Source organism: Lithobates pipiens, unplaced genomic scaffold (assembly GCF_037356315.1).
Source record: "Lithobates pipiens isolate NorthernLeopardFrog02 unplaced genomic scaffold, aLitPip1_a1.2 Scaffold_18, whole genome shotgun sequence".
Classification (NCBI taxonomy): Eukaryota; Metazoa; Chordata; class Amphibia; order Anura; family Ranidae; genus Lithobates; species Lithobates pipiens.
In genome coordinates, this window is record NW_027507758.1 from 500,675,785 (window position 1) to 500,698,089 (window position 22,305).

At 44.4% G+C, this 22,305-nt stretch overlaps 1 protein-coding gene across 3 annotated transcripts in view; it reads left to right on the forward strand.

The window, feature by feature from the left end:
* UGGT1 (UDP-glucose glycoprotein glucosyltransferase 1) overlaps positions 1–22,305 on the forward strand; it is a 156,235-nt gene that overhangs the window by 119,518 nt on the left and 14,412 nt on the right. For all 3 annotated transcript variants that reach the window (XM_077488664.1, XM_077488666.1, XM_077488665.1), the window contains 5 exons: positions 4,023–4,205; positions 5,702–5,862; positions 12,270–12,384; positions 14,821–14,937; positions 20,051–20,219. In XM_077488664.1, the coding sequence (XP_077344790.1) occupies positions 4,023–4,205; positions 5,702–5,862; positions 12,270–12,384; positions 14,821–14,937; positions 20,051–20,219 (745 nt within the window). The remainder of the gene's footprint in view (positions 1–4,022; positions 4,206–5,701; positions 5,863–12,269; positions 12,385–14,820; positions 14,938–20,050; positions 20,220–22,305) is intronic.

Below are 22,305 nucleotides of genomic sequence, written 5' to 3' on the forward strand. Positions count from 1 at the left end.
ACTTCTGACCATTCCGAGTACTCCCCATTTATCACTACCCTCTGAACTCGTCCTTGTAGTCAGTTTTCAATCCATCACCCTATGGTCCATGCCAACGGACCTTATTTTGTACTGTAAATGTTTTATGGGGAACTGTGTCAAATGCTTTTGCAAAATCCTGGTACACCACGTCTACGGGCTTTCCTTTATCTAGATGGCAACTCGCCTCCCCATAGAAGGTTAAGAGATTGGTTTGTCAAGAACGATTCTTCATGAATCCATGCTGATTACTGCTAATAATACCGTTCTTGTTACTAAAATCTTGTATATAGTCCCTTATCATCCCCTCCAATAGCTTGCATACTATTGATGTTAGGCTAACTGGTGTGTAATTCCTAGGGATTTATTTTGGGCTCTTTTTAAATATTGGTGCTACATTGGCTTTTCTCCAATCACCTGGTACTATTCCAGTCAGTAGACTGTCTGTAAAAATTAAGAACAATGGTCTGATAATTACTTGACTGAGTTCCCAAAGTACCCTCGGAGGCAAGCCATCTGGTCCCAGTGATTTATTAATGTTAAGCTACCCAAGTTTAATTTTAATTCTGTCCTCTATTAACCATGGAGGTGCTTCCTGTGATGTGTCATGAGGATAAACAATGCAGTTTTGGTTACTGAAGCCCCCCCCGATTCCCTCGTAAAGACTGAGGAGAATACATTCAATACCTTCGCCATCTCCCCATCCTTTGTAACCAGATGTCCTTCCTCATTCTTTATGGGGCCAAAATGGTCTGTCCTCCCTTTTTTACTGTGTACATACTTAAAGAATTTCTTGGGATTTTTTTTCTGAATGCTGATAATGATCCCTCAACCTTGTATTTTTTGAAGGCCTTCTCCTTTGCTTTTATATGCATTTTTACATTGTTAAAAGTTAAGCCATCCAGGACTTTTGTTCGCTCTTTTTAAAATGTATTGCCCAATGGGATGCATTGGCTAATGCCCTGATTTAATATGCTCTTAAAGCAAACCCATCTCTCCTCCGTGTTCTGTTCCTAAGATTTAATCCCAATTCATGCCTTCTAGCAAGGTTTGTAGTTTAGGGAAGTTGGCTCTTTTGAAATTCAGTGTCTTTGAATTCTCCTTATGTTTCCTATTTGTATGATTTATACTGAAGCCACTTGACCTGTGATCGCTGTATCCTAAAATTGCCCCGTATTTCCACATCTGTGATCAGGTCTGTATTGTTGGTAATAAGTAGATCCAGTAATGCTTTATTTCTAGTTGGTGCGTCTTTCATCTGAATCATGAAATTGTCCTGCAAGACATTTAGGAACTGGCGAGCCTTAGACAAATGCGTGGTTCCCTCCGCCCAGTCTATGTCTAGATAATTAAAATTCCCCATTATGATAACACTTCCCATCCTTGCTGCTAATCCAACTTGTGATAGGAGATCCGTCTCCCCCTCCTCCCTCCAGGTTAGGGGGCCTATAGCATACTCCCAGTATTCTCTCATATTCACTTGTATGTTATTCTTGATATATATAGGCATACCCCCACCCTTTTTTTACCCTCCCTCTTCCTGCGATAAAGGGTATACCCTTGAATGGTTGCCAGCCAATCATGAGAGCTGTTGAACCAGGTCTCTGAAATTCCCACAACATCCAAATCTTCCTCGTACAACAGTATCTCTAGTTCACCCAACTTGTCCGCCAGGCTCCTGGCATTGGGGAACATGGCACATAGTTTAAACCAGTCGCATACTATCCTCTTATTGGGTGTTCTGTGATTACAACTAGGACTTGTTACTATACTTACCTTGGGTTTATGTGCTTTAGTCAACCTACCACTAATGCACCCAATTTCACGCCTAGTTTAAAAACCCATCTAACTTTTTGGCCATCTTTACTCCCAGCTGATCTGCATCCTCCTAATTTAGGTGCAGTCTGTTCCTTCTATAGTACTGTTAATCGACTGAGAAGTCGGCCCAGTCCTCCAGGAACCCAAACCCCTCCTTACTACACCAGCTCTTCAGCCACTTGTTTACTTCCCTAATCTCCCTCTGCCTTTCTGGTGTGGCTGAATGTACCGGTAGTATTCCTGAGAATACTACCTTGGAGGTCCTTTTCCTCAATTTAGCTCCCAAGTCCCTAAAATCGTTCTTTAGGACATTCCATCTGCCTCTGACTTTGTCATTGGTGCCAGTGTGCACCATGACAGCCGGGTCTTCCCCAGCTCCTCCCAGTAATCTGTCCACCAGATCCGTGATGTGCTGAACCCGAGCTCCAGGTAGACGAAATATAGTTTGGCGCTTCAGGTCTTTTGTTACAGGTTGCCCTCTCTGTCCTTCTAAGAATTGAGTCCCCTATCACCAGAATCTGTCTTTCCTTTCCCTTCGCTTCCCCCCCACTCTCACTACAGGAGTTCTTCCCCTGGCAGCCAGGGGAGTCCCTCAGCTGCAGCAGTGCTGGTGCCTGACTGGTTTCACCAATGTCACTCAATGGAGTGTACTTATTGGGATGCTCCAGCCCTGAATCTGCCTCCCTGGCACTTCCCCCTCTACCCTTCCTGACTGTCACCTCATCTACTGTTTCCTAGTGCCTGCACCTCTTTGTCTCCACCCACCTCTGTGTTGGCCCCTGCCGGGACACCTGCTGTGTATGTTCCTGGCTCTCCTTTAGTATGGAGGGACTTACCAGTGCTGACAGTTGCTTCCCCAGATTCAGAATCTGGGCTTCCAGGGAAACAGTGTGCTTACATTTTGCACAGCAGTATTCGCCCTCGATCGGATGATCAAGGAATGCATACATGCTACAAGATGTACACCGTGTCGCATCTCCGCATCCACCTGGCATCGTACCTACTAATTTAATGAGGATTGGGGATTATACCCTATCCAAATTACCTAACAACTATCTTCCTGACACTAATACTCAACAAGACAACACACAGGTACTCACTGACCAACGTGAGCCTGCGTTAATCTATGCAGATAAATGCATGCACCAACTCTGATTTACCCCTACTTCCTGCCCAGTGGCACCCCAAAGGAAGTAAAAGAAAATTAATGCAGGTATAAATGCCAGGCAGAGGGTCTAACCCTTCCACTTTAAAGAGTCTGCTCACACAATTTGTAATAAAAACTTATGTGCCATTTTGAAGCTTCCCTCCAAACACTTTGCATATTATTTTTAGATATACTGTGATTCTGTACTTGCCAAATATGCTGCAGAAATCGCCCTCCACTGAGTCTGGCTGCATCCATTTTAGCTGTGGGCAGCTGGAGCCACTGCCTGTTCACTGACTGTTCACGTCCTTGATTTACAGACACACAACTCCAGCTCTGCAGCTCTTATTGGCCCTCTTATGAATCACCCCCTCCATTCCTGGAAAACTCTCACAAGAGTGAGAGAGGAAGATGTGCATGATGTCATAAGCCTAGGCTAATGACCAGACAAGAAACAGGAAGTGGGCTGTATAAGGCATTTACGGACAGAAAAAATACATTTTACTATCCAAAGTTAAAACAACAAGGGAAGAAGATTTAATAGATGGAAAGATGAAACAATGACTGAAGTTCCGCTTTAAGAACAAGCAGTGAGTAAGTCCTTTGGCTGATGAATTTGTAGTGAAACAAACTAGACAAGAGTTACTTCTTTAACATTTCCACTTGATGCCTGCCAAATCCTTCAAGTGGAAGTTAAATTTACGTGAAAAGAGGAATTAGACTGTGTAATTTCTAACAAACAGGGCTTTATTTTAAGCTGGTCTACATAGGGCTCCCTTGGATTTTGCACCATAGGGAAGTGTCAGCTGTGTGCAAGGTTATTAATATGTATTTATAGGACTAGACTGCTGCTTTGTCAAATGTCATTATTTCATGTAAAAATGACCATGCTACTTTCTGCTTTTTAGTGCCACAGGAAATAATTATTCCTTGCCGTTTATGTAAACAATCTCCTGCTGTTGCAGTTATTGTACAGTAATAACTGGATTTCTGGGACTGATTTTGTACTAATCTGCCTATGCTGTTTTAACTCTTCCAGAACTTCATCCCTTACATGGCTAAGCAGTACAACTTCCAGTATGAGCTGGTCCAGTATAAGTGGCCCCGGTGGCTGCATCAGCAGACAGAGAAGCAGAGGATTATTTGGGGATACAAAATCCTCTTCTTGGATGTGCTTTTCCCGCTGGCTGTGGATAAAATTCTCTTTGTAGATGCTGACCAGGTATTTATAAAGCTTTAAAATGAGAATTGAATTTAACCTGTGGAGCTAGTATATTAAGAATGGTAGTTAAATGCTGGTACTTATACATTCCTGACCACTTGACGACCCCAGGGTCCCTGTAATCCAACGTACTGGAGCTGTAGCCTCCCCCTCTATCAGTGTGGGCGTGCACATGCATGCGCTAGATTTCCAAGCATCTAGGTTTCAGTGCTCAGGGGGCACTTGCTTTAACTTCAGTACATGTATCTTTTATGTATCTTTTATTTAATATATTTGCACCTACTGTATGTATCCCCTACATGACTGAGAGTAATTCATACAGAGCACTGTATTTCTTCAGTCATGTCACTAATCCTGGGTTCATACATGCGAATTGGACGAGGGTTTCACGTCAAACCAATTCGCATCACAGGCAAGTGTGACCAGCTCTCAATGAAGCCAGTTCAGCCAGCTCCGAGAAGGCCGCAGTCCACTTTTGGAAAGGGTCCTGTGCGCCTTTGGTTCTGATTCAGGTGCGAATTCAGGAAAAAATTTTGACCTGATTCACACCTGAATCGGTGAGCAGAGATGCTCCAGACCCCATGCTGTGAGCCACGGGCGTAGCATATTTGAACCCAGCCTAATAGAGATTCACATCTAAATACAAAATCAATACATGGCACTCCTACATACACAATCCCTACGTCCAAACAAATTAATTAATACAACCCACTACATAGTGATAAAAAGTGATAAAAATGTGAATAAACAATATTATCAATAGTGACCATCATATACATAATGCTAGCGTTCCCATGTGTAACAGATCACTAATGGAGCATAATGAATGAAGGGCAATTAATGTGGTTCCAAAATCAAGTATAACATGTGTCAATCTCTCCTTTGTGTCTTCATTTCATCTCCAGTGAAAACTTCCCACAACTGCTTGTGTGCCACACAGTTAAATACTCCACCAATCATGCCTTTTGGGTGTACTCTCATCTGGAATATTGGTCAGATAAGCCATATAACCCAGGCCATAACACAGGGGATAATCCTTTCTCCTCTCTCTTTAAAGTCTTATACACACTATTATTATATATTTTTTTTAACTGAATAGCTCGGAAAGAGATCATGTACTAACTATGCAATGTTGGTACAGCAATCTCCCCGCTGAGCTATTGTTTTCAGACGGGGATGGCCAGAGCTACCACAACACCCCGCCATTGTCTGAGAGCGCTGATTGGATGCCGATCTGCAGACCTTTTTCGGTCATGCCCTGTTGACAGGGGCAAGGCAGGAGGTTTCTATTGATATTCAACCCCTGTTTACGGCCCTTTAGGCTATCTCCAGGCACAGCTGGAGTATTGTGTAAACATTCATATTCATGATTCATAATTCTGTTAACTTTGTTTTTGTTTTAGAAAAGCAGAATAAATTATACATATTAATAAAATAAATAATAAATAATAAAGGTGTAGTATGTTATGGTTCAAATTCTGTTATTTCTCCAATAGATAGTCCGCACTGATCTCAAAGATTTGAGAGATTTCAATCTGGATGGTGCCCCATATGGCTACACTCCTTTCTGTGACAGCCGTAGGGAGATGGATGGATACCGTTTCTGGAGGTCTGGTTACTGGGCTAGTCACTTAGCAGGACGGAAATACCATATCAGGTAACCATATTTCATATTGTTCAACCCAATGTCCTGCCCAGATCACTGTAATGTGCATCTTTACCACAATATATGCTCAAGGTAAATCTGGTAGACATTTAAAATTTTAGTCTGACCATGGGCAGCTACCGTGAGGTGCCTGCAATTGCATTGCTAGGTAGCAGGGGCGGACTGACCAGTCGGTCATTCGGGCGCCGCCCGAGGGCCCGCGGACGTTAGGGGCCCGGACTCGGCCATATGAGAGGCCACTTGCAGCGGCTGAATTACATGCCGCGCCCGCGATGCAGATAATAACACTGTTAACTGTGCGCTGCTCCCCACCGGCCCCTCCTTCCCCTGTCCATCCCAGACCAGGTGCTTGTACTGTATGCATCGTGACATCACCTGACCTGGGACAGACGAGAAGAGTGGAGGGGCCGGCGGGGAGCAGCGCGCTGTTAGAAGTGTCTCAGGCTCAGCATCCAGTGACTCGGTGAGTGAAGCCGAGACACCAGGGCCGCCACACGCGATGGGGGGGGGTTGGCGCGGTACAGACAGATGCATGGGCCCCGGGTCCCTCCATCCCACAGTGTCCTCCTGTGCTGTGTGTATGTCCTGTGTGCATGTCCCCCTGTGTGCTGTGTGTATGTCCTGTGTGTATGTCCTGTGTGCATGTCCCTCTGTGTGCTGTGTGCATGTCCCCCTGTGTGCATGTCCCCCTGTGCTGTGTGCATGTCCCGTGTGCATGTCCCCCTGTGTAAGTGTCTCCCTGTGTGCTGTGTAAGTGTCCTGTGTGCATGTCCTGTGCTGTGTAAGTATGTCCCCCTGTGTGCATGTTCTCCCGTGTGCATGTTCTCCTGTGTGCATGTTCTCCCGTGTGCATGTCCTCGTGTGCTGTGTGCGTGTCCCCCTGTGTGCTGTGTAAGTGTCCTGTGTGCATGTCCTGTGCAAGTGTGTGTCCTATGTGCATGTCCCCCTGTGCTGTGTGCATGTCCTGTGTGCATGTCCCCCTGTGCTGTGTGCATGTGCTGTGCTGTGTAAGTATTTGTCCTGTGTACATGTCCTCCCATGTGCGTGTCCTCCCGTGTGCGTGTCCTCCCGTGCTGTGTGCGTGTCCCCCTGTGTGCTGTGTAAGTGTCCTGTGTGCATGTCCTGTGCTGTGTAAGTGTGTGTCCTGTGTGCATGTCCCCCTGTGTGCATGTCTCCCTGTGCTGTGTGCATGTCCTGTGTGCATGTCCCCCTGTGTGCTGTGTGCATGTCCCCCTGTGTGCATGTCCCCCGGTGTGCTGTGTAAGTGTCCTGTGTGCATGTCCTGTGCTGTGTAAGTGTGTGTCCTGTGTGCATGTCCCCCTGTGCTGTGTGCATGTCCCCCTGTGTGCATGTCCTCCTGTGTGCATGTCTCCCTGTGCTGTGTGCATGTCCTGTGTGCATGTCCCGTGTGCATGTCCCCCTGTGTGCATGTCCCCCGGTGTGCTGTGTAAGTGTCCTGTGTGCATGTCCTGTGCTGTGTAAGTGTGTGTCCTGTGTGCATGTCCCCCTGTGCTGTGTGCATGTCCCCCTGTGTGCATGTCCTCCTGTGTGCATGTCTCCCTGTGCTGTGTGCATGTCCTGTGTGCATGTCCCGTGTGCATGTCCCCCTGTGTGCATGTCCCCCGGTGTGCTGTGTAAGTGTCCTGTGTGCATGTCCTGTGCTGTGTAAGTGTGTGTCCTGTGTGCATGTCCCCCTATGCTGTGTGCATGTCCTCCTGTGTGCATGTCCTCCTGTGTGCATGTCTCCCTGTGCTGTGTGCATGTCCTGTGTGCATGTCCCGTGTGCATGTCCCCCTGTGTGCATGTCCCCCGGTGTGCTGTGTAAGTGTCCTGTGTGCATGTCCTGTGCTGTGTAAGTATGTGTCCTGTGTGCATGTCCCCCCGTGTGCATGTCCCCCCGTGTGCATGTCCCCCTGTGTGCTGTGTAAGTGTCCTGTGTGCATGTCCTGTGCTGTGTAAGTATGTGTCCTGTGTGCATGTCCTCCCATGTGCGTGTCCCCCTGTGTGCTGTGGAAGTGTCCTGTGTGCATGTCCTGTGCTGTGTAAGTGTGTGTCCTGTGTGCATGTCCCCCTGTGTGTGTGTCCTCATGTGTGCGCATTCTCCCTCCAGTGTCCCCCTGTGTGTGTGCCTTCTCCCTCCAGTGTCCCCCTGTGTGTGTGCCTTCTCCCTCCAGTGTCCCCATGTGTGTGTGTGTGTGTGTGTGCGTTCTCCCTCCAGTGTCCCCCCCCTGTGTGTGTGCTTTCTCCCTCCAGTGTCCCCCCCCCTGTGTGTGTGCTTTCTCCCTCCAGTGTCCCCCCCGTGGGTGTGCGCGTTCTCCCTCCAGTGCCCCCCCCCCCCCGTGTGTGTGCGCGCGTTCTCCCTCCAGTGTCCCCCCTGTGTGTGTGTGTTCTCCCTCCAGTGTCCCCCCCCCCCCCGTGTGTGTGTGTTCTCCCTCCAGTGTCCCCCCCCCCCCCCCCCGTGTGTGTGTGTGTGTGTGTGTTCTCCCTCCAGTGTCCCCCCGTGTGTGCGTTCTCCCTCTGGTGTCCCCCTGTGTGTATGTTCTCTCTCTCCAGTGTCTCCCTGTGCAAGTTTGGCTTGAGTGTGGAGACCAAGGGGGCCCCATGATCTTCTATTGCCCGGGGGCCCCATGAGTTGTCAGTCCGTCCCTGCTAGGTAGCAATCTTTTTGTGAAACTGATTTCTTTTTTTATTAAGAGCTTGTCTTGCATGTCCCCCCCTTACCTGCAGTCAACTTTATTTTAAGTATGTATCTAGGTGCAATAAAATAAAATTGTACTCTCTTCAATAAGTGCATATTCCCCCATCTTTAATCCTTTAAAACGCTGCAGGAACAGAAGAGTACCTTATGATACTGATATAGTGAGATCCTAATTTCCTTCTGTTTGCTGGCGATGCTGCCCTTGCACTGAAATCCCAGGCAGCTTTGTCCGTCCTGCCTGATGGACTACAGAACTCCTTCATCTTACCCCTCTCTTTCTGTCTCCACATGCTTACATTGGTTTCTTTCCCAGAATAACACTGATGCTGCCTTGACTGCCTGAAGCCTGCCCTATGCAAGGATGCTTGAATAGGGTTGATGGCAGATGGGCGGAGCTATTCCATTAAGTCAGGGAAGCCAAGTTCTTAACCACTTTCTGCCCAGCCTATTGCAAAATGATGGCCAAGCAGGACTTTCGCTGTTTCAGGGGGAAATCATATAACGTCCCCTCGGAACACGCTCGCGTGTGGTCCTGATCTGTCACCCACCGTGTCCACTGGACACAGCCAATGACAGATCACTGTACGGGCATGCTGCTGGTACCATGTGATTGCTGTGACCAATCACAGCAGATCACATGGCCATTATAAACAATGGATGGCTTCCTTTCATGCCATCTATTGCGTACAATCGTGTTGCTAGCTATGATTAGTAACAATAATCACATGGTACAGACATTGCCAATTACAGTTCATCTTTCCCATGTGATGAGCTTTGGCCAATAACAGCTAACCACAACAATACTCACTGAATGAATTGTTTTAATTCAGTAAAAATGGTTGCTTATACCAATTACATTCATTAGTAAGTTATTTAAAATTTGTATAAAATAAATGCCCACTCACATGGAAAAGTGCCCTCTGACTGTCACTAAGTACATCCAGTAAACTGGTGTAAACTTTGCACTTATCGCCGTGTATTGCTGGCAGCGAGCATTTCAATCTCAGCTGTTTAGATGACGCATTGGTATGTGAAACATGTTGAGGCATAGTGACGCCAATGTTATGTGAGTTCCGGCCCTTGGTTATATGAACAGCTGAGATTGAAACGCACGCCGGCAGCAATATGCCGACATATGTGCAGAGTTTACATCACTTTTCTGGATGTACTCAGTGCCGGTCAGAGGGCCCTTTTACATGTGAGTGGGCATTTATTTGATGTATTTTATACAATTTTAAAGTAAACATGTTGCGCTATGATGGTACCTTTCTTATTGTATGAGTGATATAGAGAGGGTGCACAGGATTCCTGGATGGTTGAAAGACCAAGGGTAGATTGAGCAAACCTAACTGATCCAAACAACCCTGGTTGAGTGGATGGAACACTCTGTATTGAAGGAGATCTGGTCAGTGAGTAGAGCTAATGGTGAAGGATTCACTCACAGTGGTGTGGAATATAATTTTTTGGCACTGAATTTGAAGCACTAAGGAGTGTTCACAGACTTATATATGATATGAATCATTTTCCACTTTTTTTTTGTGTGCTTGTGGTCATATATAATAACTTTTTTTTCACACAGGTTGTATATGTTTCTTTAGCGCAGCTATCCACTAATACCATTGCATCAAATATAGTGCCTTGAAAAAGTATGTAGTGTGGCGTGTATTTGTATTCAGCCCCCTTTACCCTGATACCCCTAACTAAAATCTAGTGGAAACAATTGCCTTCAGAAGTCACCTAACTAGTAAAATAGAGTCCACCTGTGTGTAATTTAATCTCAGTAGTTGGTTAGAGGTTTGTTGGACTGTCTAATTTCCAAAAATGGGTCATTTTGGGGCTGTCTGTACCGTCTTGGCCTTTTTTCAGGCCTTAAAAGAGATAGGCTGGCAATACATCCGGATTGATCAATTTTCAGATGAACACTCAACAGCCACTTTATTAGGTACACCTGTTCAATTGCTTTGTAACACAAATTGCTAATCAGCCAATCACATGGCAGGATCTCAATGCATTTAGACATCTAGACATGGTTAAGAGGACGTGCTGAATTTGGAGCATCAGAATGGGGGAAGAAAGGGAATTTAAGTGACTTTGAACGTGGCATGGTTGTTGGTGCCAGACGGACTGGTCCGAATATTTCAACAACTGCTGATCTACTGGGATTTTCACGCACAAACATCTCTAGGGTTTACAGAGAATGGTCCGAAAAAGAGAAACTATCCAGTTAAGCGGTAGTTGTGTGAAGAAAAAAGGCCTTGTTGATGTCAGAGGAGAATGGGCAGACTGGTTCAAGATGATGGAAAGGCAACAGTAACTCAAATAACCACTTGTTACAACCAGAATATCATCTCTGAATGCACAACGCATCGAACCTTGAATTAGATGGGCTGCAGAAGACCACACCAGGTACCACTCCTGTCAGCTAAGAAATGGAAACTGAGGCTACAATTTGCACAGGCTCACCAAAATTGGACAATAGAATATTGGAAAAATGTTACCTGGTCTGATAAGTCACAATTTTAGCTGAAACATTCAGATGGTGGGGTCAGAATTTGGTGTAAACATGAAAGCATGGATCCATCCTGCCTTATATCAATGGTTCAGACCTGGTAGTATAATGGTGTAGGGGATATTTTCTTGGCACACTTTGGGCCCCTTAGTACCAACTGATCATTGTTTATACGCCACGGCCTACCTGAGTATTGTTGCTGACCATGTCCATCCCTTTATGACTACGGTGTACCATCATCTGATGGCTACTTCCAGCAGGATAATGCACCATGTCACAAAGCTCAAATTATCTCACCACTGGTTTCTTGAACATGACAATGAGTTCACTGTATTCTAATAGCTTCCACAATCAACCAATCTCAATCCAATAGAGCACCTTTGGGATGTTTTGGGATGGGGAGATTCGTATCATGGATGTGCAGCCGACAAATCTGCAGCAACTGTGTGTTTCTGTCATGTCAATATGGACCAAAATCTCTAAAGGAATGTTTCCAACAGCTTGTTGAATCTATGCCACAAATAATTAAGGCAGTTCTGAAGGCAAAATGGGATCCAGCCCACTACAAGCAACGTGTACCTAATAAAGTGGCCGGTGAGTGTATGTACCATAGTCTAGTCTACTTTCCTACAGACTAAATAATATACACTGAATTGGGTTATTTTTACCAAAGAACTGGAGCAGAATACACTTTGGTCCAAATTTATGAAGAAACATCATTTATTTGCAAAATGTTATAACGGAAACAAAGAAACTTTTTTTTGTAATTTTCAGTCTTTTTTCATTTATTTCCAAAAAAATAAAAAAAACAGCGATCATTAAATACAACCAGAAGAAAGCTCTATTTGTGTGAAATAAAACGATAAAAATGTCATATAGATACAGTGTAGCATAACTAAATTGTCATTCAAGTGCCACAGCGCTGAAAATTGGCCTGGGCAGGAAGGAGGTGAAAGTGCCTGGTATTGAAGTGGTTAATAACAAGTTTCAGATACACACAGGAGAGTTTTGTGAATGTAAATATAAAAGCAGTTAATGTGTGGTGCCTGCTCCTAGGTAGAAATGTTACTTTAGTATATAGTTTAAAAAGTGTTTTAATATATTTGCATGGAGTCCTTTAGCATTTTATCAGTGTAGACAGAAACATGGAGAAGGTGTTTATGTGCAAATTCTGCTTTTTTTTCCCCTTAGTGCTTTATATATAGTGGATTTGAAGAAATTCCGGAAAATTGCTGCAGGAGACCGTCTGCGAGGCCAATATCAGGGCCTGAGCCAAGATCCCAACAGCCTCTCCAATCTGGACCAGGTTTGTGCTATGGAAACATATCTGCTATACAGTGTATTCAGTTAGGGATATATGGGGCTTATTTTCATTTAGCAACTATTAGTACTTGATCATTTTCATGCAGTAAAATGTATTTATTTTGCTAAAAGAATATACACTACAAGCAGAAATCCTATTTTTTCCTATGTGGCCGGTTACATCTGTGCACTGCAGTTTAGTGTGAATGAGAAAGGTAAACCATATTGGCTCACTCACACTTACACTTATGTGTTACCAAATCTGCTGCAACACACTCAGAACAATGTGAATCCAGACTTTACTTTCCTCAGTCCTGATGACTTTGCTTTCAAATAACACAAAACTCTTCATCTCAACTTGTTAAGGCACATGTAAACCCAATCTAAACTAAAATCTCTTATAAACTCTTACATGTTAACCTCCTCAGGACCATCCGACAGGCGCTACATCACTGGCCTCTTGGAAGTACAGGCTTTGATTAGACACAATGGGATTTTGTCAGCAGGTCCCGGCCAGTGATTCATGGCAGGGGACCTGCTGATCGGCTATGTCCAATCACAGCCCAGAGTCCTGTTTTGACAAAGCAGGGAAGAGGAACAATGAGATTTTTAGTAATAAGCAGCACATAATGCACACATTAAAATTGTTAGGCTTACTCTTAACCCCTTGCTTACCCCGAGATTGTTAACCCCTTCCCAGCCAATGTCATTAATACAGTGACCATGTATAGTATTATCACTGTCACTGGTGACGTCAGTGTCAGTTCCCACCTAGTGTCAGATTGGCCGCCGGACTAGCACAGTCCCACAATAGGTCGCTGATCACCACCATTACTAATTTATATATAAAACAAAAATCCACTGTATACACTAAGCAAAATTATAAATGCAACACTTTTGTGTTTGCTCCTATTTATCTTGAGCTAAACTCCGAAAAACCAGTCGGTGTCTGATGTGACCAACATTTGCCTCACACACACATTTACATAGAGTTGATCAGGTTGTTGATTGTGTCCTGTGGATTGTTGGTCCATTCCTCTTCAATGGCTGTGCGAAGGTGCCAGATATTTTCAGGAACTGGAACACGCAGTCATATACGCCGATCCAGAGCATCCCAAACATGCTCAATTGGTGACATGTCCGGTGAGTATGCTGGCTCACAATCCACACTATCCACAACCATTTATTCAGTCAAAAGTCCATATAAATAGATTTTAGCAATGTGACATTGAGGCAACTTCAGGGAACGCCTGGGTAATCTTCCTGTAATGTCTGATCCAAATCAAATCAATTAAGATAAGGAGGGCACATAGAGAGAGTGGCGCCACTCTGAGTGCAGTATGTCAGTTAGACTTCAATGTTTAATAAAAGATCAACTCACATTTGGTGAGATATATTATTATTATTATTATTATTCAGGATTTATATAGCGCCAACAGTTTGCGCAGCGCTTTACAAAATGAGGGCAGACAGTACACTTACAATACAAATCAATACAGGAGGGATCAGAGGGCCCTGCTCGTTAGAGCTTACAATCTAGAACATATATGCATGGATATATGCAGTAGCTTGGGCTCCTGTAGTCCAGTTGGGCAGCGGTGATGGCCAGCAGTTCCCAGCGGCACCAGTGGTTCCCGAGGCTGAAGACGGTCACATAACAAGCACGTCAGTGGTGATGGACGGGAGGCATGGTTGAGCTTGTGTTCGGAGCATGCATGCTCCTTCATTAGGCACGTGGAGGAGCCATCTTTTGGTGTGGGATTTTATAGGGTTGGAGAGGGGCAGTGACTGCAACTCGCAGCTGACCAATGTCAGCGCAGGATTTTCTGCTGGTCACTAGTGCTAGCAAAAATGGCGATGTTACACGCTGTTAGCATGTTTGAGTTCATTAACAGCGTGTAACGTCAACAACTCGGCAACAAGTGTCCAGTAGAAAATCCAGCACTGACATTGGTCAGCTGTTAGTTGCAGTCACAAGGTGCGCCAACTGATCAGAACCCACGTAGCCCGTCCTGTCACCGCGGGCGAAGAGGAGAGAAAGCCGCTGGGATTTCAAAAACCCTGACTGGTAAAGCGGCTATCTGATGTGTCAGAACAAGCGTTTGCCAGACTCCAGGCTAGCCCAGTATAAGTTCACCTTACAGATTTTTTGTAAAGGTGAACTTGCACTTTAATGTGAGTGCTAACATTTTTAATAAACTGCCCACTATATGGCGGTTTTACCTTTCTATGCCCACACACAGAAGTGGTGGGGGAAATCGCATGTGATTTGGCTTTTTCCTGCTTTATCCAAACGAAAATATTAAGTTTTGGCTATAAAGGTTTTGGCTGCTGGTTATTTTTAAATGTTTCTCATTATAAAACAGTATCCCGATTTTTAAATTTGATATTTTTCTAATGGTCATATTTATTTTGTAATAATTGTACCTTTTCTCCTTAGGATTTGCCTAATAATATGATCCACCAAGTGCCTATTAAGTCACTTCCTCAGGAATGGCTGTGGTGTGAGACATGGTGCGATGATGCTTCCAAGAAGAAAGCCAAAACTATAGACTTGGTAAGAGGTTACTGGCTGTAGATCAGGGGAAATAGAGCAAAACTTTGACCAATTTTTTAGCTGTGTTTGAACGATTTGTTTTTTAACAGACTTTAAGGCCGGGTTCACACTGGTGCGACACAACACTCGTCTTACTTTGGATCTGACTTTGCCCTGCGACTTGAAGTCAGAGACACGTCCAATTTCAATGAACGGGGGTCCGACTTGGATCCCCGCCAATATCAGGCACTGTGTATGAATCTTGAGGGGGAACTCCAGATAAAAAACTGGCATGGGTTCCCCCTCCAAGAGAATACCAGGTCCTTTGGTCTGGTATGGATTTTATGGGGAACCCCGACGCAAAACAAAAACGGCGTGGGGTCCCCCCAAAATCCATACCAGACCCTTATCCGAGCACGCAAGCCTGAACTGCACCAGGCCGTATGCCCTCAACATGGAGTGTGGGTGCTTTGGGGCAGGGGGGCGCCCTGCAGCCCCCTCACCCCAAAACACCTTGTCCCCATGTTGATGAGGACAAGGGCCTCTTCCCGACAACCTGGCTGTTGGTTATCGGGGTCTGTGGGTGGGGGGCTTACCAGAATCTGGGAGTCCCCTTTAATAAGGGGGCCCCCAGATCCCAGCCCCCACCCTATGTGAATGAGTATGGGATACATCGTACCCCTACCCATTCGCCTGGGGGAAAAAAGTGTCAATAAAAAAAAACACACTAGACAGGTTTTTAAAGTAATTTATTAGGCAGCTCCGGGGGTCTCTTCCGACTTGGTGGGTCTCTTCCGATTTCTCTGCTCTCTCCGGCCTCTTCTCCCAGTCTCTGGTTCTTCTCCCGCTCTCCGCTATCTTCTGCTCTTTTGCCCGCTCTTTTGCTAGCGTTAGCCCAGTCTTCTCCATCGTTTTCTTCTCTCCGGTCTTCTTCTTCCGATGTTGACACGCCATTCTCTCTCGCTGTAATGCCGTGTGCGCGGTGCGCAACAAAACTTATATATGGGAGTATGAGGTACATCGTACCCATGCCCATTCACCTGAGGGGGGAAAAAACTGTCAATAAAAACAGACACTAGACAGATTTTTAAAGTAATTTATTCGGCAGCTCCAGGGGTCCCTTCTGACTTCTCCACTCTCTCCGGCCTCTTCTCCCGCTCTCTGCTGACTTCTGCTGGGCTCCTCCGCTATCTTCTGCTCTTTTGCTAGCGTTGGCCCGATCTTCTCCGTCATCTTCTTCCCTCTTCTCTTCTTCCGATGTTGACGCAATGCTCTCTCCCACTGTAATGCCGTGTGCGCAACAACTTATATAGGCGTGGGGCATGGTCATCAGGTGATGTCACTGCCCGGGGCATGATGGGGCGGTGACGCCATAAGGGGTGGGGTCACCAGATAACATCACCCGGTGAGCATGCCCCATGCCTATATAAGTTGCTGCTCATGTGGCATTGCAGCAGGTGAGAGCGTTGTGTCAACGTCGGAAGAAGAGAAGAGGGATGAAGACGACCGAGAAGATTGGGCCAACACTAGCAAAAGAGCAGAAGATATCGGAGGAGCCCGGCAGAAGTCGCCGGAGAGCGGGAGAAGAGGTCGGAGAGAGCGGAGAAGTCGGAAGAGACCCCCGGAGCTGCCTAATAAATTACTTAAAAACCTGTCTAGTGTGTGTTTTTTTTATTGACACTTTTCCCCCCCCCCCAGGTGAATGGGCAGGGGTACGATGTACCTCATATTCATTCATGGGGGGATGGGATCTCGGGCCCCCTTATTAAAGGGGGCTCCCGGATTCCGATAAGCCCCCCCACCCGCAAGACCACGACAACCAACGGCTAGGGTTGTCGGGAAGAGGCCCTTGTCCTCATTAACATGGGGACAAGGTGCTTTGGGGGTGGGTCTGACTTTGATCCTATGTTAAGGAGTTATTCCTGCGCCTAATCAGGGAAGGGAACAACGATCTAATTTTTTGTACCGCTGCATACACTGGAAATGGGGTACTTGAACCCCTTTTTGCAGAATAGAAAAATATGGGAAGTAGTGTTGCGCAGTACTGGATAGGTAAATATTATCCTGAAGATTTAATAAATTCTGTCCGCATCACAGTAATCAAAAAATAAGTGTGCTATCACCCAAACTAAAACAGGGTGATATATGGGAGGTAAAAAATTGGCAAAATGAAAAAAATGATGTTAAAATGTGGATAAATTTGTGTGAGTATCTTCTATATCACAGTGTGGATAACATAGTACATAGATAATCAACAAAATAAAAATAGTGATTCTTGATGCGATTAACCAAAAAATCGCATAAACAGTGCCAGTGCTGAATGGTGAGTAAATCTATAGAAATATCTCCTACACCATAAAATAACAACCAATAGACATATAAAAGTCACTAAAAACCAGAATTATGTAAAAAACTTAATAGTGACTACGAAATCGCATAAAGTGCCAGTGCCAAGAATTATTGTAGATAGGTGCGTATAAATGTCTTTATACCATATACTAAAACGTGTAAGTACGGTGAACATATATAATCGTGCAACATTAAACAAAGAATAAAAACTTATAACAAAAAAAGGAAGAGATGAAATCTCTCAAAAAGAAATCACAGTGAGTGTGCACAGTGATTTAGAACTATATCAACCAATACACATAGTTAGAGAGGTTCTATAATCGCATATATAGGGTTAATGTCCATTCAAAATGTGCAACAACTGGTGGCGATTCTATCCAAAAACGCATGCAACAGAAACGCATATGGTGCTGGTGTTGGATTATTTTGTGTGCACTGTAAGATAACGGAGCGATAGGTGATTGTATTGGTGATGGTGACTACCGTATATCCCACGTGGTCCTGTGTGCTCAGGGTATGGATGTCCCCTTACCTTACAGCTGTAAGGTAACAGCGTTTGACATGTGTATCTTTAGGGTTCTTGGTAATCCTTATCCCTCGAGGTCCTATTCTTGTGGCCCCAAACCTGGCGTCTGCTGCCTATTGCGCCGTGTTGATCTCCTCAAATGGACGCTCAGCGGTACTCAGGGGGGGGGGGTGGTTGTTAGGTTGCCTCAGCGGTAAATTTATGTGGGGGTTAAGCAGATAAGGAAGAGGGGAGCCCCATAGTGTAGTAATTTTGAACAAAGTTTAGGTTTTATTTAAATATACTGAATAGTACTCACAAACATATAGAGCTTCTTTGCAAGGTATAAACGAGCCTCGAGCTCGATTGCGTCACTTGGGACGCTACCGGAAGTGACGCAATCGAGCTCGAGGCTCGTTTATACCTTGCAAAGAAGCTCTATATGTTTGTGAGTACTATTCAGTATATTTAAATAAAACCTAAACTTTGTTCAAAATTACTACACTATGGGGCTCCCCTCTTCCTTATCTGCTTAACCCCCACATAAATTTACCGCTGAGGCAACCTAACAACCACCCCCCCCCCTGAGTACCGCTGAGCGTCCATTTGAGGAGATCAACACGGCGCAATAGGCAGCAGACGCCAGGTTTGGGGCCACAAGAATAGGACCTCGAGGGATAAGGATTACCAAGAACCCTAAAGATACACATGTCAAACGCTGTTACCTTACAGCTGTAAGGTAAGGGGACATCCATACCCTGAGCACACAGGACCACGTGGGATATAGTCACCATCACCAATACAATCACCTATCGCTCCGTTATCTTACAGTGCACACAAAATAATCCAACACCAGCACCATATGCGTTTCTGTTGCATGCGATTTTGGATAGAATCGCCACCAGTTGTTGCACATTTTGAATGGACATTAACCCTATATATGCGATTATAGAACCTCTCTAACTATGTGTATTGGTTGATATAGTTCTAAATCACTGTGCACACTCACTGTGATTTCTTTTTGAGAGATTTCATCTCTTCCTTTTTTTGTTATAAGTTTTTATTCTTTGTTTAATGTTGCACGATTATATATGTTCACCGTACTTACACGTTTTAGTATATGGTATAAAGACATTTATACGCACCTATCTACAATAATTCTTGGCACTGGCACTTTATGCGATTTCGTAGTCACTATTAAGTTTTTTACATAATTCTGGTTTTTAGTGACTTTTATATGTCTATTGGTTGTTATTTTATGGTGTAGGAGATATTTCTATAGATTTACTCACCATTCAGCACTGGCACTGTTTATGCGATTTTTTGGTTAATCGCATCAAGAATCACTATTTTTATTTTGTTGATTATCTATGTACTATGTTATCCACACTGTGATATAGAAGATACTCACACAAATTTATCCACATTTTAACATCATTTCTTTCATTTTGCCAATTTTTTACCTCCCATATATCACCCTGTTTTAGTTTGGGTGATAGCACACTTATTTTTTAATTACTGTGATGCGGACAGAATTTATTAAATCTTCAGGATAATATTTACCTATCCAGTACTGCGCAACACTACTTCCCATATTTTTCTATTCTGACTTTGATCCTACTTCAGCTTATTGAATATCATTGACGTTGGATCACCCCAAAGCACCCACCCCCCCATGTTGAGGGCATGTGGCCTGGTACGGTTCGGGGGGGGAGGCGCTCGCTTTTCCCCACCCCCTTTCCTGACCGGCTGGGCTCCGTGCTCGGATAAGGGTCTGGTATGGATTTTGGGGGGAACCCCGCGTCGTTCTTCCCGTATAAGGGGTTCCCCTTAAAATCCATATCAGACCACAGGGCCTGATATGCTCTTGGAGGGGAAACCCATGCCGGTTTTTTTATTTAAAATTTGGCAGTTCCCCCTCAAGATCATCAGAACACAAGTCGCATGCCAAAGTCAGATCAGGCAAGACGGCGATCCGACTTCAATGATATTCAATGGGCTGAAGTAGGATTAAAGTCGGACTAAAGTAGTGCAGGGAGCATTTTCAAAGTAGGACCAACTTGTGTCGGACCAGTTAAGACGGCTCCCATAGGGAAACATTGATTTTCACACGTCATGCGATATGAGCTCCCAATGTCGGAGTGTTTGTCGCACCAGTGTGAACCCGGCCTCAATCTTCTGCTTGTTGTACAAATTTGTTGCTTAATCTTATACCACTTCCTTGCCACTCTGTAGCTGAACAGCCTGCTGCATCCATTGATTTTTTTTTTTTTTTTACAGTGCAACAACCCAAAGACCAAAGAGCCCAAGCTAGAAGCAGCTGTGCGTATTGTTCCAGAGTGGCAAAATTATGACCAGGAAATCAAGAGACTCTACAAACATTTTCTGGAAGAGACTTCAGGAATAACATTTGAACAGTCTGATAATGTTAGAAAACCAGATACACAAGGTAAGCTGTCTCTTTCTCTGACAGGTTAGCATTTATTTGTTTGTGATTCTGTGTAAAGTGGTTGTAAACCTTCACATGTACCCAGTGAACTGACTAGCATTAGGCGATACACAGAGATGAAACAAATCCTCCTACATAAGTTGTAGCTGTGTATCTACAACCATTCCTTCTGTAGATGGATCTGAAAACAAAAGTAGGGAAGGCTTTCTCCTTGGTTCTAGAAGCAGGGGGGTGGGACCTGAAGTTTTTACACAGTTGACAGTTCTGAGCCTTGATTGGAGGGAAGGGTCACACCCCTTTTCACACAGTACAGAGAACAAGTACAGCTGTGGATAACAGTCACAGGCTGAGTGCTGCAGCTCCCTCCTCTGCCAACGTTTTAACTCTTGGGGATGGGAAAAGCTGCTAGAACGGAGTCATGGTGATAACAGAGGAACCAGGCAGCAGACATGACACTCAAAACTTTGGAGAGTGACTAGTACAAATATATATGTATATGTGTGTGTATGTATATATATATATATATATATATGTATATATATATATATATATATATATATATATATATATATATATATATATATATATATATATATATTTGCGAGCATAATTTGTTTCGGAAACATGCTTATAATCCAAAGCATTTGTATATCAAAGCGAATTTCCCCATAAGAAATAATGAAAACTCAGACTATTCATTCCACAACCATTTATTCATGGGTATTTCAGTTTATAGTTCATCTAAAAAGATTATAGCAATGTGATAGGTTGTGTTACCATAAAATGTCCATCCACAAATGGAAGCCTCCACAAGGGCATCAGAAGCAAAATCCAGCAGGAGCTACAGGGGATAAAATAAGAGGCGCCTCTAGTGTAGCAATATAGTTGCATTTAATGAAAGTATAACATTTAGATTGGTGATTAAAAGAGGCACATCTAAGTATGCAGGCATCCGGGGTAAAGCTGTCCACATAGACTGTCCTCCACAACCCACGGCTCTCACTGCTGTCAGTCTGCAGTCATGACCGGGAACACTACCCTGCAGTAGAGCGATCTAAGAAAAGCAAGGCTTGAAGCGCTCGTGGACACAATGTGGAAGAGATGGCGTTGATGGCTGTGCGGAGGATGGTCTACGTGGACAGCTTTACCCTGGCTGCCTGCATACTTAGATGTGCCTGTTTTAATCATCAACCATATGAGTTGCTAAATTCTGTACCTTGATTAACCGCTTCCCGACCAGCCGGCACAAATATATTGCGGCAGGTTGGCTCTATTGCGCGAATAGCTGTACCGGCACGGCGCTTCATGTAATAGATACAGCAGGCACGCCTGCGGCACAGTGCCAGAGCCGATGCACGTGGATGGCAGCCACGATGTCCGCTGGCCGACACAGAGAGGCAGAGCGGGGATCTGCCAGTGTAAACAAAGCAGATCCACATTCTGTCAGGAGAGTACAGTTTGATCGTCTGTTCCTAGTTATTAGGAACAGTGATCTCTCTGTACGCCCAGTCAGTCAACTTCCCCCACAGTTAGAAACACCTCCCTAGAACACACTTAACCCCTTGATCGCCCCCTAGTGTTAACCCCTTCTCTGCCAGTGTCATTTATATAGTAATCAGTGCATTTTTAGCACCGATCGCTGTATAAATGTCACTGGTCCCAAAAAAGTGTCAAAAATCTGTCCGCCACAATGTTGCAGTCCCGCAGAAATCGCTGATCACTGCCATTACTAGGTTAAAAAAAAAAAATAATAATAAAAATGCCATAAATCTATCCCCTATTTTGTAGATGCTATAAATTTTGAGCAAACCAATCTATATTCGTGTATTACGATTTTTTTTTTTTTTTACCAAAAATATGTAGAAGAATACATATTTGCCTAAACTGATGAAGACATTTTTTTTTTATATAGATATTATAGCAAAAAGTAAGATATAGTTTTTTTTTCCAACTAAATAATTTTGTTTATAACGCAAAAAATAAAAACAGCTGAAGTGATAAAATGCCACCAAAAGAAAGCTCTATTTGTGGGAAAATAAGGACATTAATTTTGTTTGGGTACAACGTCGCACGACTGCACAATGTT